This window comes from Amblyomma mixtum, unplaced genomic scaffold, assembly GCF_055824585.1.
Source record: "Amblyomma mixtum isolate Tamu unplaced genomic scaffold, ASM5582458v1 scaffold_33, whole genome shotgun sequence".
Classification (NCBI taxonomy): Eukaryota; Metazoa; Arthropoda; class Arachnida; order Ixodida; family Ixodidae; genus Amblyomma; species Amblyomma mixtum.
This window is the reverse complement of record NW_028317730.1, coordinates 363,771-379,329: the sequence shown is the minus strand read 5'-3', so window position 1 is coordinate 379,329 and position 15,559 is coordinate 363,771. Positions and strand designations below refer to the sequence as shown.

General features: G+C 48.2%; 1 protein-coding gene across 1 annotated transcript; it reads left to right on the top strand.

Moving 5' to 3' along the window:
- Positions 1-12,282: 12,282 nt before the first annotated feature.
- On the top strand, positions 12,283-14,469 carry LOC149324445 (uncharacterized). The gene is made up of 2 exons (XM_089565530.1): positions 12,283-12,601; positions 14,237-14,469. The coding sequence occupies exons 1-2, from the start codon at positions 12,283-12,285 to the stop codon at positions 14,467-14,469; spliced, it is 552 nt and encodes a 183-aa protein (XP_089421656.1).
- Positions 14,470-15,559: the final 1,090 nt, after the last annotated feature.

Here is a 15,559-nt window from a genome sequence, read left to right as displayed (position 1 = left end):
AATTTCCTTCATCCTGTCCGCCTGTTTGCAAGGTGTTACTAAGTGACCCTGCTATGCAAAGATGGCTTGGTTATTTACTAAAATTCTTTGTTACGTTCCCAAAATCATGCCAACATGTTCATGGTGCCTCTTCTTTTTGCTGTTATAAGCCCGTCTCTTGCTACTGACCTTTCCTGCGTTTGCTCTTCATGAAAGGTACGCTACAGTATGTATGATTTAACGTCCCATAGCGGCACAGTGGCTACCAGGAGTTCCATAGTGGCGAGCTCGGGGGGTTAATTTAGACCACCTGGGGTTTTCTAACGAGCACTGACGTCGCATAGTGCAGGGGCACAATTTTTGCGTTGCGCTTTTATCGAAACACGCTGTTCGCGCTGAAAGGAGCTGAAGCCGAGGGGCGGTGTAGAGGCTGTCCGCCCCAGGGACGCTGCGCTTCTCCTTCTAGCCTTCGTGTTTCAGGTATCGCAGGCGGCGATGAAAGCAGCATTCTTATTCTCCATTTTCGCTTTGTTTGCAAGAAAGCAGATGATTACTCCCTATTTTAACACATCTCTGTGCGCATGGTCAGGTACTGGTTTAATTTCGTGACAATGTGTTTATCCTTTGCAGTTTAAGATTATAAATGTATATATTCGTGCATGTCATGAAACTGTTGTATTGGTTATGGTTTTTAAAAATGCTATGCGGATATAGCTTGCTGAAAAAACATACCTCTAAATATTTTGAGTGCGTTCGTCATACGAAGTTTTAACCTACAGTTTTAATAATCACTTCGACGATCTCATGTAGGCAGTCATAATAAAGCAAATTTTGTACTTCCACCACTTACGCGATACCCCCAAATTCGGGCCTTTAAGATAATAAAGTGAACTGAAGCGAAGAAGTAGTGGAAAGCACGCTTGATGTTGAAGGACAGCATGAGGGTAAGTGTCCGGGAGAGATACGCGCTGAACCACTAGAGCGAGTGCGCTGGGCGACCGGTAACTGAAGCAGTAAAAAGTAATTCTAATTGTAGAGCTCCTAATTTTCATGCAACATGTTATAGTTGGTCCCCACACGATGGCACCAAGAGGAAAATTTGGTACTCACTAACAGAAAGGAAAGTGGACAAGGGTGGGGGAGCCTCAGTCTACGGCCCGAAGTTTCGACAAGAGTACTTCTCTTCGTCTTGCTGGCAAAAAAATGCCACAGGATCATTTCCACACGTTTATCTGCTGCGCTAGATTATGGGCGGTTACAATTACAGCCCCACTGCCTGCCAATCAAAAGACTCCTAAAAGCGACACATTGCGCAGAGAGGCCGCCATCTGTTGCCAAGAAACTCGTCACCTTCTTGAACATGTCATTTGCCGTTAGTCTTGCAGAGGCACGGGCATTTTTTAAGGCGGAAGCCTTTAATGCCTCATCGTTGTAAGCAGGAGTTGTCGACAGAAAATGTCACGCTTTTCAATTGGTCGAAATGCTCGTGACGTCACAGTGCGCGAATTTCAAATGGGGCCAATTGTACTTTGGCTAGTAACCATGCAACCAATCAAAGGGATCGTATAGTGATGCTCCAACTAAGTTGGACTGAGTTTAGTTAATTGCTTAATTAATCAATTAGCCTAATTAAAATATAGGAGAATGAAAAGGTCAGAACGGAAAAGAAAAGAAAGACGCGCGCCGCAGCGACAACAGCGTCCGCGGAAGAAGACGCTGCTGAAAACAACAGATAAACACGAAACCGCGTTCGCTCCACCGCCACGCACTTCCCCACTCAGTTCGACGTTGCTCGTTTCATATATGTTGTGTCGAACATCCTAGACAGTTCCAACAATTGACAGGTGAATGACAGAACACGATGGATAGAAATAAAATAATATAAATATGAAATAGCCTAATTAACCTTTCTAGTTAGACCGCATAAATCAATAAAACCGAGAACGAAATTGGTCGAGTTGGGGAATCGAACCAGGGTCTCCGGAGTGCGATACGAGCACGCCAGCCACTCCGTAATGCCAGCTGAATGGTTTGGAATGAACAAAGGCGCGTCTAGCTAATACGGCGTCTTCGTTCACTCCCATCTTCCCCCTTTCCCTTACGGCGAGGTGCAGGTGTCCGCCCAGATATGCGAGAGAGATACATTTCCTTTCCTCAAAAAATAAATTTACCGTCCAGTAAGGCGTACAGCCGAATTGGCGATGGCGTTCTGTCGACTCCCTGGCAGCGTTGCAAGACGCTGTCGCGTTCCACTCTTACAGGCGAAGCTTAACATGTTAACCACACATCAGTAACACACGCAGACAGCCAATGGACGCGTCATTCGCTGGCAGCACTTGAATCATCATTCACAACCACATTCGTGACAGAATGCTGTACTAAGGCTTTCGCCTTGCACCACTTTAGTCGCCAAAGTGGCTCCTAATTTTTACGTTCCTCAGATGGTAATCAGTACCGCAGCCCCGACAAGGCAATCACGACAACACGAATCGAGTTACTGTCTAGCAAAACTACCAGCAATAGACAGTTTTAGCTGAGGGTTTTCACGGCCAGCGGGGCGAAGCGGGCTAGCGGATACACCAGCGGAGAGGCGCGCGAGAAAACACTTTTATCCGGGCGGATCGCCCGTCTTCCCGAGTGGAGTAGAGTCTCTTGCTCTGCTGCTCCAGATGTCTCATCCAAATGTCACCAAGATCCAAATGTTTCATCGAAATAGCTAATGATTCAGACATCCCGATCGTACCTCTGCCACCCATGACCGTTCGCGCAGCCTTCAGAATAATATTTCAGAATAATATTTGTGCCCTATCTTGGAAATATCTTCGTTAAACAGCAATTACCCGCGTAAAGCGGCGTGAAACACGGCGTGCTCGCCTCATAGCCATAGTTCGTGTGACGAGAGACCGGCCGGAGCGGGCCAACATAAAGCCCCTCGATAATTTGAAAGTAGCGTCTTTCTGTGAACTATGCCGCCGCGCCGCGCACCCTCGCCGATCCTCCTCTCTCACCTCTCCCATCGGCTCTTTTCTCAACGTTGATTGGCTCCGCGGGCACTCTCCGGGAAAAGCGCGCGGAAATTTCGCTCTTTTTGTGTTTTCATTTTTTGTCGGCGCCATTTTTTGGCCAGCCGCCGCTGCTACGACCGAGCTCCCTGGCATTGCGCGCTTGCACTTCGCGTCATTCGCGCTCTTTTAGAGCAGCGCTAAGCCGAGTTGCTGCGCATTTCAGTGCACAAGCCGGCGTGAAAAAGCCTTTGTTCTTTTAGCGATTCCGAGCGGCAAGAAAGACAGCATTAGAAGAAAAAAGCGGCTGCACAACATCGGCCGCAAAAACTTTACCCCGACGAAGACTGCCCACCTCTGCGAGCAACTGTGCATTTCTTCCAAGCGACTGTGTATACTGAAACTGCATGCATGCGCATTACAAAGCCAACAACCTCACTTAATTCACTGATCATTTTGCGTCGTTATGCGTGTTATTGTTGTCACTTCATGGTTCCGCTCAACGTGCTATAATAGCGGCGGCTGTTGTATACAATGTGTGTGCATGTGTTAGCAAGTGTGGAAGCAAAAGTGTTGGTATGCGTGCAGCGGTATCCGCGGTGCGGTAAATTTTTCGAAGCTCTGGTAATGGTGCACATAGCAGTAATGCGGCGCATCTCCCGAGCGAGATTTAACCTAAATGTTTTTTTATGAATGCAACTTGTCTAACGATCTACGCTTATTTGTTGTTTTGCGGAACCGTTACGCTTCTACTAGGTGAGATTATCAATGCCACATTCTCAGAAAAGACCTCATATTGCATTCACATGAATAATTCATTTTTTAATAACTTCAGTGCTTTCCATCCTTGCCTTAATCTACTCAAGTATTGTAAATATCCAATGCATGCCATTTTTGTATATTCAATGCTACAGTTTGTGATCATTTGCTTTAGTTGAGCATGGTCGCGTAGCCTTTTGTTGAATACATCATCCGCTCAAAAACTATAGGCCTACATCTGAGCTGTTTCATTTCCCTAATTATGTTTTTGTTTTCTGTGTTGTGTTTTGAGAACTGCACCCAAGGGTGACAGACGTCCACAGCTGGCTTATTCGTGGTTTTTATGTATATTCTCGGCGTAAAACTACACGACTCATCTGTAATAAACATTGCATCTGAAAAACTGTGCGTCATATTGTGACTGTATTTATACTCAAGGCTTATATTAGTCAGGCACTTGCTTTAGGATATCCTTGACTGTGGCTGACCAAATTGCTAAGACCCTATAACTTTCTCTTGGGTTTTGTCACTTTCGTTGCTATCAGTTTTTTTCTTTCCTAACGAAACATCTCTTTAAGCGGATTTAAAAAGGAATATAATGTGGGCGGAAAATGCCCAAGTGTGCCAAACTTTGGGGGTGGTCTACCTAAATTTGAAAGTCAACACTGAGTTTCCCATAGTCAAATTAGGTTGGACCCCAATGTTGGTCAAATATGGACGACGTCAAATTTATGGGGTCCAGAGAGACAAATTTTGGGGATAGCCCACCTAATTTTGCAGCTCACCATTGAACTGGTCATATTAAAATTAGGCTTGACACCAATTTTGATGAAATTCGGACAAGGTCAAATTTTGGTGGTTGAGAGGGCCAAATTTTGGGGCGCGGACACTTTCCTTGGATGACGGAAAATCGGTGCGCGGATCTTTGGCTCTCATCTTCGGCTCGACATCACCTCAAGGTCGCCGACAGCGGGAGCTGAAGTCGTTTCATGCTTATATGAAAAGTTCATATTCGTTTTTCAGCCACCGCGAAAATTCTCAACTACAAAAACGATTAAGCCTTTGCATGTGCACTGCGCGGTAGCAAACTCAGTCTGAACCTTAATGAAAAATTTTAGGACGGCCATCGAAGCAAATGCCCCAGCTTGTTCCCAGCAACCATCCCACTTCTGAAACTCCACTCGTGAACTACTTCATAAACTGTACTTCCGCGATAATTAGTTCGAAGTGAATATACATTTAACTAAACATTGGTATGCTGAAAATATTCAGGAATATTCAAATATACTGTAAATATTATGCTTCATATACTATGCCGTGTTGAGACTTACGGTATTGAAAAGTCAAAAAGAATGTGAGATGTATGCAGCAAATGGTTTTGTTCGTGCCGCAAGCGCTCGTAATTGGCACTTTCATTTCGCGTACGAGACGCTAATTTATGTGGCTCGTGGTAGTCACGCGTGTCGCATGTCTTTCTCGTGTTTTTATTCAATAACAGAGCGTGGAAAAAGCGCGAACTTGAGAGCGCGCGCATGTGCCAGCCAACTGCTCGGACGGCGAGCGAGCGATGGCCAAAAAAGCGTGCCGTGTGCAGCGCGCGCAGCCGGCGGGCGAGGATATTCGAGGAGGAAAACGCCGGAGTGGAGGAGAGTGTCGCTACTTTCAAATTATCGAGGGGCTTTAGGCCAACAGCGTCGAAAGCGCCACCTCGCGAGAGGGAGCCGAATGGGGCCACGTTTGGCCGCCGAACTGCAGCGGAGTTTGCAAACTGACGAGGTAATCTAGTAACGTTGGGCCGGCCAGGCGGCAGCGAGGTGCGCATGCGCAGTGGCGTCTGCACTCGGCCGCTCCTCTCCGGTGGCCGTAAAACCGCTCAGCTAAGACTGTCTTATGACGCGTTCAGTGGTCCTCATGAATTGAGTGCGGCAACGTGTGTCGCGTAATACGCTGGTGACAAGGGCGGCTACATTCATCGCAGGTTGCCTAAGCGGCCGCGTCTGCTGAAACCTGTAGCCAAGATGCGTTCTACTGATTGAGTGCTTGCGTCCGCCTTTCCCTCGTCTACGCGAGCCTAAGCTGTGGCTGTGCTGCATGTTGTGGACGTTCGTGCTGCGTAGAATTTTTTTCCGACATTGGGTGTTTTGTTATTCCTTTTTTCTACAGACCTAGCATGTTTTCGGGCAGAGCGTATGTGGGCGACTGCCTTGGGCATGCTACTTGCGCTCATACTGCCGTATATTTGTGGGATGCAACTTCCCAGCTACCTGCAGCGCCCCAGAGGGCAGGATATTTCGCCCGGGCGTCCCACGCGATAGTTGCGCGCAGCGCGAAGGTAGGCTCGCACTCAACCCGCTCCCCCCCTCCCCCCGTCTTTCTTTGAAGACGATGGCAGCGCGAGGGATCGCTTGGGTGAGCAGCGCGATCGCTGGCGTAATGCGTCCGACGCGGAGGCGGTGTTTTTTGTTATTTCATGGATTTGCCATGTGGCATAAGATAGGGCTGTCGATATGCTGTATGTAATGGAGGCTATTCAGGTCGAGAAATCTGAGCAGGCTGGGGCGCTGTGTTGTCCGTCAGCCACTGAAAGAAGACTTCCTCCCTTGCAGCCGGAAGTTAAGCGCCGCGTTTGGATGGAGGCTAAGCGCTAAAGGCTCCCGTGTGCTCTGCAACGTAACTGCACATTAAAGAACCTTCGGTTCCTCGGATTATTCTTAAGCCCTCCATCACTGCTCCCCTTTCTCTATTCCTTCGTTCGCTCTACCATTCACCCTTTAAATCACGGCGCAGCGAGAATTAATCCAGACAGCACCCGGGTGAAGGGCGGGTTCGTCGTCAGTAATTGTGTGTTACATGAAGAGCTCTTACTGTAATATAGCTGGACTGTGATGCGTTTCCTGGTCTGACAGCTGCAGAGAACAGAGGGGTCCTAATTTCACTTTGCAAAGAATATCTAAAAGACCGCGATTTTGTGGGAAAAAAGCTTCGTGTTCTGGAACCTTATGGCAGATATATAAAAGCCCTACATGTAAGATGTGGAAATCTTTTAGTCGACGCCATGACAGCCTCCTTTGAAGTGGCGCTATTTCATCAGCTGGAACGCCAACATGTGAAAAATCTCTTGACAACCACACTAAACAGGATGTTCCACGTAACTTGAACAAAGGATTTTGAAAAAGTGGCGTACAGGAGCTGTGTGAAACCGCCGACATATTGTTTCCCGTCATGTGGCGCTCCTCAGAGTATATTTTAAATTCCCATTCATTAGTTAATTAGTTCAGATTAATTGTGCAAAATTTCAAACATTAACTCTAGGGTCACGTGTTTTCCTTTAAGATGTAGAACGAGTTAAGACCGAACCGATCCAGATGTTGTAGCAACGTACAGAGGGCAAAACACATGCCTAGAACAACCAAACTGTGTGTTCCAGAGCTCCTAAAGCCGCTGCGATCAAGAAGGGAAAAAATGACGATGAAATTCCATGAGTTTAACTGCACATGTTTACATCCCGATAATTTTTAACCATATCTTATCGCTAGTTATCGCGTGTTACGTCCGAAACACGCTCAGAGCGTGTTCTAGACATGTGTTTTGCCCTCTGTACCTCCTACGTAGCCCTTTTTTCTGGCATTTTAGGAAAGCCCGCGAAACATGAACAAAAAAGCGTGTCTGCGCTCATGCGCTGCCGTATTCCAGCGTTCCCAGACGTGTTTTGAAGGAACGAAACGTGCGCGCTAAACGCGCCCCAGCGAGCGGCCGCCTCTCGGTTCCTCTGGCTACAAAATGATAAAAGTAAAAAAAAATAACTGTGCTACCTTGAAATACTCGAGTGCACTGCTTTCCCTTCCTTTTTTGTTTTGTCTCCGTGACGAATAAGAGCCCTGTCTGAACTGGCTGGCGGTGGCATGCCTATCACTTATCGCAAATATTGCCGCCCGCTTTCTATGTTCAGGAAGAATGTGCTGACCCACTTTCCAGATTACGCTGACAGAGGCGTCGGCCCATATGGTCGGCCGCTCACTTCGACATCGTGAGCGCACAGGCTTCGTTGATTCAGAGCGTGTTTGACAGCCCTACAAAACGGTAGCGGAAGAGCACAATCACGTGGTTTTCATATTCCGCAGGCTTTCTTTGGATCGTTTTTTTTCGCAACTCCCTATACAAATTATGAAACACACTTGCCCCTTAGTAATAAAAATTCTGCATAATTATTCTCAGACAATTAACTAAATAAGCGCAATTGAAATCTAGTCTGAGGAGTGCCACACGACGGGAAGCAATATCATCGCTTTCACTCAGCTACAATAGGCCACTTCTTTTAAATCCTTGGTTGAAGTTACACGAAACACCCTGTATATGCTATCCAAGGAGGCTGCTGCGATGTGCCTGAGGATCAGCATTAACCACACTGTAGCGAAGATGAGCTACAATGATTGAACGAACGGGTTGAGAGAGTTGCTGCCAACACAGACACTCTCCAAGAACAAAAAAACGATAACTTGCTGTACAAGACAGCTGTAATGGTCGTCACTAATGGTAGCACGTTCTAATAACACTTCACATGCTGCATTAATATGATAATTTCTGTCGTGTGGTCTCGGATCCCTTGTCGCGAAGTCTATCTGTGAGGGCAGGACTGGTCTGCGCTCTTTCGTCTAATCATTTACGCGCCTCCTGAATTTAATGACGGACGTATTTTTAAATCTCGCATGATGTGAAAAAAATAACGGTCACCATTTATTTACCAACATAGAATACGCAAGCATCTACGATACGTAGACAATGATGAAAGATCTTTTGTGAGAAAAATCTGCTACTGCATCTGGCATTCTCTGGGGATAGCAGCACTCATGGCTATTTTAATGTTGTTAACGATTCAACGAAGGCTGTTGTAGACCAGCTATATCGGTTGCTTTATCCCAGTGAAATGGTGTCGAACTATGCGGTCACTTGCTAGCCTATGTAGCGCCACCTAGGTCGATCCAGGAGCCTGCAGTCTCGTTGAGGGTGCTGCCAGAGGCAACCTGGCTAGTTGACGATCTGATATTGGATGCCTATTGCGAGCCGCTCAATATAGCGTGCAGAACCTTCTCCGAACACTAGCCGGAAATCTCGTTCACTGAAGCCTACATGAGTTCTGAAGGGATCTGCAGAGTGTCACTGGTGCCTGAAGCATCGGCACTGACAGTATCGTTCACCAAGATCGTGACCCGCTTATAATCGTCGTCTTACAGCGCACAAAAAACTGCACGTCAGACAAGCCAGCACGACGACAAAACAGCACAGCGACAGAAGAGTGCAGGGAAAAAAACAGCACGACAACAAAACAGCACAGCGGGGTACGCGGTGCAGCGCTGCCGAAGGGGTGAACTGTCATAGCCCTAATCGCGAACGGTAAATCACAACACATAGGGCAGCGACCTTTGGAGTTGGCGAGTGCTCGTTTCACAGACTCAATAAGGAACAGGGTAGGGCAATATTCGCGATCTCAAATATGCACTTTTTTCTGACTGGCAACGGAATGGACAACGCTAAAGGAGTTGTTCTGGGAAAATCGGTTCTGCGGGAAAACCATCATGATGCAGAATTCTGGCAAATACCCCTGATGTAGGGCTCTGGGCGCACCAAGAGTTCTTATTCTTCAAAACTCTCACCGTCGCCACTTGAATCTTCAGCACGGTACACAGTGATCTTCAGCAGTTTTGTTTGGAGCGAGCTACAAGGCCTTCATACACTAAAAATAGCCAGTATGCGATGCTTATTTTTAAGGATGGCAGGATTTCCCGAGTCGGCATTTTCAGTTTGATTGGTGCTTAACCAGTACGCTGCACAGTGGTTGTCTGAGACTATCCGGCGATTAGTTCACTTTGCGAAATGGGATACACAGCTGACCTGAAAATTGACGCATCAGAGTGCATTATTTGTTGCGTGTAATTTTACATTAAAGCTACTTTGTTCACTTCGAAGAGAATTATCTCCAAACATCAATTTTCGCAACATTCGACCAAACCTACTTTTATCACTTAGAAGCCAATTTTATTGACACCTGTATATCCGACAAATCTGACCCTTTAACTAAAGAACCACAAGAAACACTTAACGCACACCCTTCGTCCGGTATGCTTTTTTTGGCGCTGTGCTCTTTTGTCCCACGTGCTGTTTGGTCGTCATGCTGTTTTTTCCTTGTGCTGTTTTGTCGTTGTGCCATTTTTTGATGATGATGCTGGGCTTTTTGGTGCAAGGGCATCTAAGGCCAAAGAACTCCAAGCACGAGGTATTTGGTTGGGTCAGGTTAAAATATGTACACATGTCAAAATCAAAACCATGTGAATAGGGCCTAAGAGTAATGAGAATAATAAGAGAGTTATTACTCATTGACGTTCACCCAAGCGCAGCCATACGGCTACAAAGGAAAGCTATACAGCTTTCTCAGAAATCTCGCCGTTAAAGAAAAATTCGTCCTGGTCCGGGGTTCGAACCAGGGGCCACCGCTTCACCGGAGCAGTCGCTCTACCAATTGAGCCAACCTGGACGGCAAGCTTATGGTAGGGCGAGAGCGAACTCATCAATAACTCGAAGTGGGAACAGAGTTGGTCAAATGTTTTTAGGGGAATCCCCCAAGGTGGAGTAGGTTTGTAATAAGGGAGTAATCACTCATTGACGTCCACCCAAGCACAGCCATACGGCTGCAAAACTATACAGCTGTCTCAGAAACTTCGCAGTTAAAGAAAAATTTGTCCTGTTCCGGGGTTCGAACCCAGGACCACCGCTTCACCGGAGCAGTCGCTCTACCAATTGAGCTAACCGGGACGGCTAGCTTATAGTAGGGCGAGAGCAAATTCATCAATAACTCGAAGTGGGAACAGAGCTGATCAAATGTTTTCAGGGAAATTCCCCAAGGTGGAGTAGATTTGTTATAAGGGAGTAAATACTCATTAATCATGTGCATAATTATGGTGTTTCAGAAGGGTGTATGTCAAGTGGAATGACCTAAAGTGGTGTATAGTGCCTAAGTTTGTGTTAAGATTTTCTGCATATAAAAGACGAAGCCGGGTAGCCTAAACCTTAGTCCTTGCTTGGGCAAGAAGGGCGAGGCATCTGGCAGCTACGGCTAAGCTCAGCCTTCTCAGCAATGAGGAGGGGCTGAGGTTACTTTGAATAAGAGATCTCTTCTAAAAAGCTCAAAATTTAGAAACCCTATTCAATAAAAACGTGCGGTAATCACCTAAAATAAAGAAGAGTACATTGGTATTTTAAATGTGTATAGCTTAGGGGAGTGCTGTCGTCTTTGTGTTTCAATTCTCGGGCACATGATTAATATGCGGACAACTGAGAAGTGGGCTCCACATCTCGCGCACTGTGGTGCCGGTGTATCCTTTAAAGGATGTGAATATGTGATATATGTATGTCCTATCCTCAGTGTGCAGCAGAGAGCAACTTCTTTGAATTTATATTGTTCTTCTGTGGTATACCTTCCAATGCTTTGTTTTATTGTAGGCAGTTTGTTCTCTGTTTGTTGGTCTTAATCCTTTTTGCCACTCGCTGTGCTGTTCTCGCTGCGCTGTTTTTTGTGCGCTGATCTGACGCATGCCGTTTTGACGTGTGTTCTTCTTTCTTGACCCCATCGTTACAACCCGATGTCTCGTCCGTGCTTCGTGGTCCCTTGGCTGCGCCTCGTCGCCGGGTCAATATCGAGGCCCGCCGCTTGACCGGTCGACTCGAGGGGCGTCTAGTACGTGGTCGCTCTCGTTGGCGACCCTTAGTCACAGTGGCTTCTCGTGGCCTTTTGAGGTTTCTCTTGGGAGCCCGCGGCGGGAGCTTCTTGCGTGGATTTAGCTCGAGCTCTAGCTGCTCGCTCTCCCGAACTCGTCCTCCTGGCTTGTGTCCTCGGGTTTTTATAGTCTCGACTCGTCAGCCTGCGCTCTTCTCCCCTCCTCAAAGTGGCGCCCCCGGTCAGCGCGTCGTTTCTCCCTTTCCGCCGCAGGCATGGTGCCGCTCGGCCACGTGGGGCGTCTTCCGAATCACTTCCACGCTTCCCCGCCGATCCCGCCACTGACCTGCGTGTTCACATGAGGAGTTGCTGCTCACTGTGCGAACGTTGTGCGAACGTGCAAATCTGGTGAAGCCGACACGCTGTCTTGAGCCTGTCGACAGATATGGGTGTCATGCAAGCGCAGGTGACACATCTAGAGCTGCTGCCGCTGGCTTAATTCCAACGTACAGCAGGACGTACAACGTGCAAGTCGTACGGCTTTCTCAGGAAGCATCAATACACATGCGGACTCGACCTTCAGCTCAACTTTCAAGAATAAGTTTCACTTCACTGGCTATCGCAATTAAGGTTTCAAAGACCAGCTAAATCCCTGAGCTGGAATCAGATTTTAAAATTGGAGGAGAGGTGGCGTCGAAAATAAACCTCAGAAGTAAACACGCTAAACTGAGAAGTCAGTGTGGGTTTCGTCAGTTGAAGAAGAAGTAGACAAATAGCGAAGAAGAAGAACGCAATCCGTCCTACAGGCTGGCGCGGTCCCATCATCGTTCCAGCATGTCGGCCAGCGAGGAAAATCTGCCCAAAACTGAGGATCCCGTCAGCACAGGGGTTGCTGCCGGGTCATCAGGTCAACGCACGCTTGAGCGCACCGGCGGCCTGGACGAGTACCTGCAGCAGGCGCTGAGCCTCGACGAGGAGGAGATGAAGCAGCTGTGGGCCATGGCCGACGAGGGGCCGCGAACGCCTACCAACAGCATGATCGCGGGGGAGCCAGGATCGGAGCCATCCGCCGAGGCGCCGCCCGCGGTCCAGCCGCTCGTCCTCGGTCCTGCGGCAAGCCGCGGCAACCAGCCGCAGTTACCACAGGCGACGGGTACGTCCACTTAGGCCCGAGGGTGACATCCAACTGCTAGTCATTTGTAGGTTTGGTTTGGTTTATGGGGTTTAACGTCCCAAAGCGACTCAGGCTATGAGAGACGCCGTAGTGACGGGCTCCGGAAATTTCGACCACCTGGGGTTCTTTAACGTGCACTGACATCGCACAGTACACGGGCCTCTAGAATTTCGCCTCCATCGAAATTTGACCGCCGCGGCCGGGATCGAACCCGCGTCTTTCGGGTCATCAGCCGAGCACCGGCTTAGCAACCACGGCGGCCGTCATTTGTAGGCAACAAGCTTTTGTAATGCAGAGTAAAACTGTTATCAGTAAGACTTCTATTGGATGCGCCAACCCCCGACGGGCTGGCTCCACGCAGCTTTTTATGTCTTCGCCTAGAGTGCAAACGGAAAGCCCTGTAACCGCTGAAGAGCCATTAGTTGGTGTTGAAAACATCGTAGGGGGTCCGCAATGATATTCGAAATACTGAATGTGCATGCGCTGCTTTGGTGCATGCATTAATGGCCCAGCTGCACGTGACGTATGGACGGCACCAGACTGCCGTCGAATCCGGTTACATCGCACTCAGTGCGCATCGCGAAATAGTTCGTCGATAATTGTACGAGTAAAATATAAGCTTATCTGCAACCAAGAAGCAAGAGTAAATTGAACACACGGCAGTGAAGCGCTTCTCGCAGAAAACTGCCGCACCGCTCGCTAGGCGTTGTTGGGCAAAACTTTTGCTTAGCATCGAAGCCAATGGGGACAGCGATTTGGAACTAGCCATCACCTATCGTAAGATGTCTGAACCTGTTGACGTACAGCTAGCTTCCGGGACGCCTTCGGCAGTAAACCACAAAATGCGGGGGCAGGCAATAGGATTTAGTTAGGTTAGCTTCACTCCATGACAGTGAGTTAGCGTATAAAATGGGCACAAGATACCATAGGCCACTCGTAAGTGCACCCCACATTTATGCCGTCATGCAGTTTCAGAGCACTAGGACTTCCAGGAGGTGCCCAAGGCCAAATAGCAGACTCATCTCCGCGCGCTAAACGCGAAACCGTCGTTCGGAGAAGCGCCAAATGAAAAGGCGCGGAGCGCTGTTCGATATATGAAATGTTCCGCTATACACGATGTCGATAAAGACGCACACTACTGCGATACTTCGACGTTGAATTTTCAGGGCGATTTTCTGACCTCGAATAAACGATAAACCGATATGTCAGCGCTCGACTGTATATTACCCGGCCAGTGTGGTGGTGGTTACTTGGCTCGCTGTGTCACAAAGCAACGGACCCCAAAGCGCTTTTATTGTGACCACTTGGTGCCCGGCAAGGTGGAGCAAATGTCAAATACTTTTCTTTTGTCTTATTATATTTGCGATGTAGTTTTCGTTGCATGTAGGGTACGGAGGCCTATCTACAATGGTACCTCAATGCTTTTGGAGGTAGAAAACAGGTTGCATAACTAGTTACAGGCGCCAGTTTGGAGAGGGCATCAGCAATGCGGCTGCTGACAACTGCTCTATGCCTTTCTGTTTTTCTCTTCGAGACAAAGGGATGATTAGCGAATCGCTTGTTTGTGAAGTTGACCTTTTTTTGAGACCGACTATTTCATCAAAATCTTGACAGTCGCAGGCACCCCCGTCGCTACCGAGTCTGCCTGCGCTGCGCCAGCGGCCAGTCAGCGACGGCGCTCCATACTAAGCACTGCGCCGATCCCGGCTGGCCTGGTCGTTCTCCTCCTGGCCGGCATCGTTGCGGCCTTTGCCTTCGCAATCATCTTCCGCGGGGGCCGGGTGTCCAGCCAAAAACAGAAGTTGTTCCCAGTGCTGATCAATGACACCGCTGGGATTTCCGGCTGAATGAAAACCCTCAGCAGGAAGTGCCAGCCTGACCGGTAGAGACAGTCGGACGCAGCTTGGGCGTCGCTGTCTTGAGCTTAACTGACTCGTCACATGAAACCGGCTCATTTAGAGTCGACGTCAATACAATAATTTAAACGCTAATTCGGCGGTTCTCGTTTCTCTTTTTGCTTTTCCGTTGGCGGCAATCCAGAATAGGCTATTGAATAAGACCAAACCGAATAAGAACTGATGCGCGAAACGGAACCTGAACTCTGCTTTTTCCCCGATTCCGAACGGTAATTTCTCAGTCTACATGGACTTGAATCACAGCTGGTATGAATGAGGTTAACAGTTCTGAAGGTGTTCAAGGAATGCCAGGGTAATTTTTTGTGCCACACGTGAGAAATTTCTTTTCTTGCGGGCGGTGAATAGGAAATTGTATACTGTACTGCCAAAGTAGCATCCTATAATTATTCAACCAAAAGCTTCAATACGCGACCTCGCGCTTCGATTGCCCGGTGTCTAGTTTTCAGCTTGAAATGACCTTGAGCTGCTTGAGCTTCGAAAGCAAAGGAAAAGCGCACAACTGGCCCCCTGGGACAGTGGACACCTTAGTCGCGCTTTAAGCTACGAAGCCAATGGAGCGGGAGCTTTGAAAGCAAAGGAAAGGCGCATAACTGCCCTCTTGGAACAGTGGGCACTTCAGTCGTGCTTTAAGCTACGTGGCGGTAGTGATAGCTGTGAGTTAAATCCCTTTGATAATTATCAAGGGACATTACTGTGCGCTGCGTACGTTGGCATTGACGACGTTCAGCCATAAACGCGGCACTGAAGTCATAGGCCGTCGGCGTTCATTGGGTGCATTGGCGTTGACAACGTTTTACACTCCGATGATTTTGAGGAAAGGAAATGCGCATAACTGGCTCCCTTGGTCAGTGGGCGCCTGAACAGCGCTAATAGGTACGTGGGGTGAGGAGGGAGAGAGACGTAGGCTGCATGCGTTAGCGCTGACAACGTTGTGGCAGAAACGCGGCACTGCTGCAATAGGCCGCAGCGTTCAATGGTTGAGCAAACTCTCGTGATCAGCTATTAACTGCGACGTGCCAGG

Bases quoted from the DNA above. Each gene is read 5' to 3' on its own strand.
- LOC149324445 (XM_089565530.1), top strand. From the start codon at position 12,283: ATGTCGGCCAGCGAGGAAAATCTGCCCAAAACTGAGGATCCCGTCAGC. The intron at 12,602-14,236 runs GTACGTCCACTT...AAATCTTGACAG, and splicing joins GCAGTTACCACAGGCGACGG to TCGCAGGCACCCCCGTCGCT.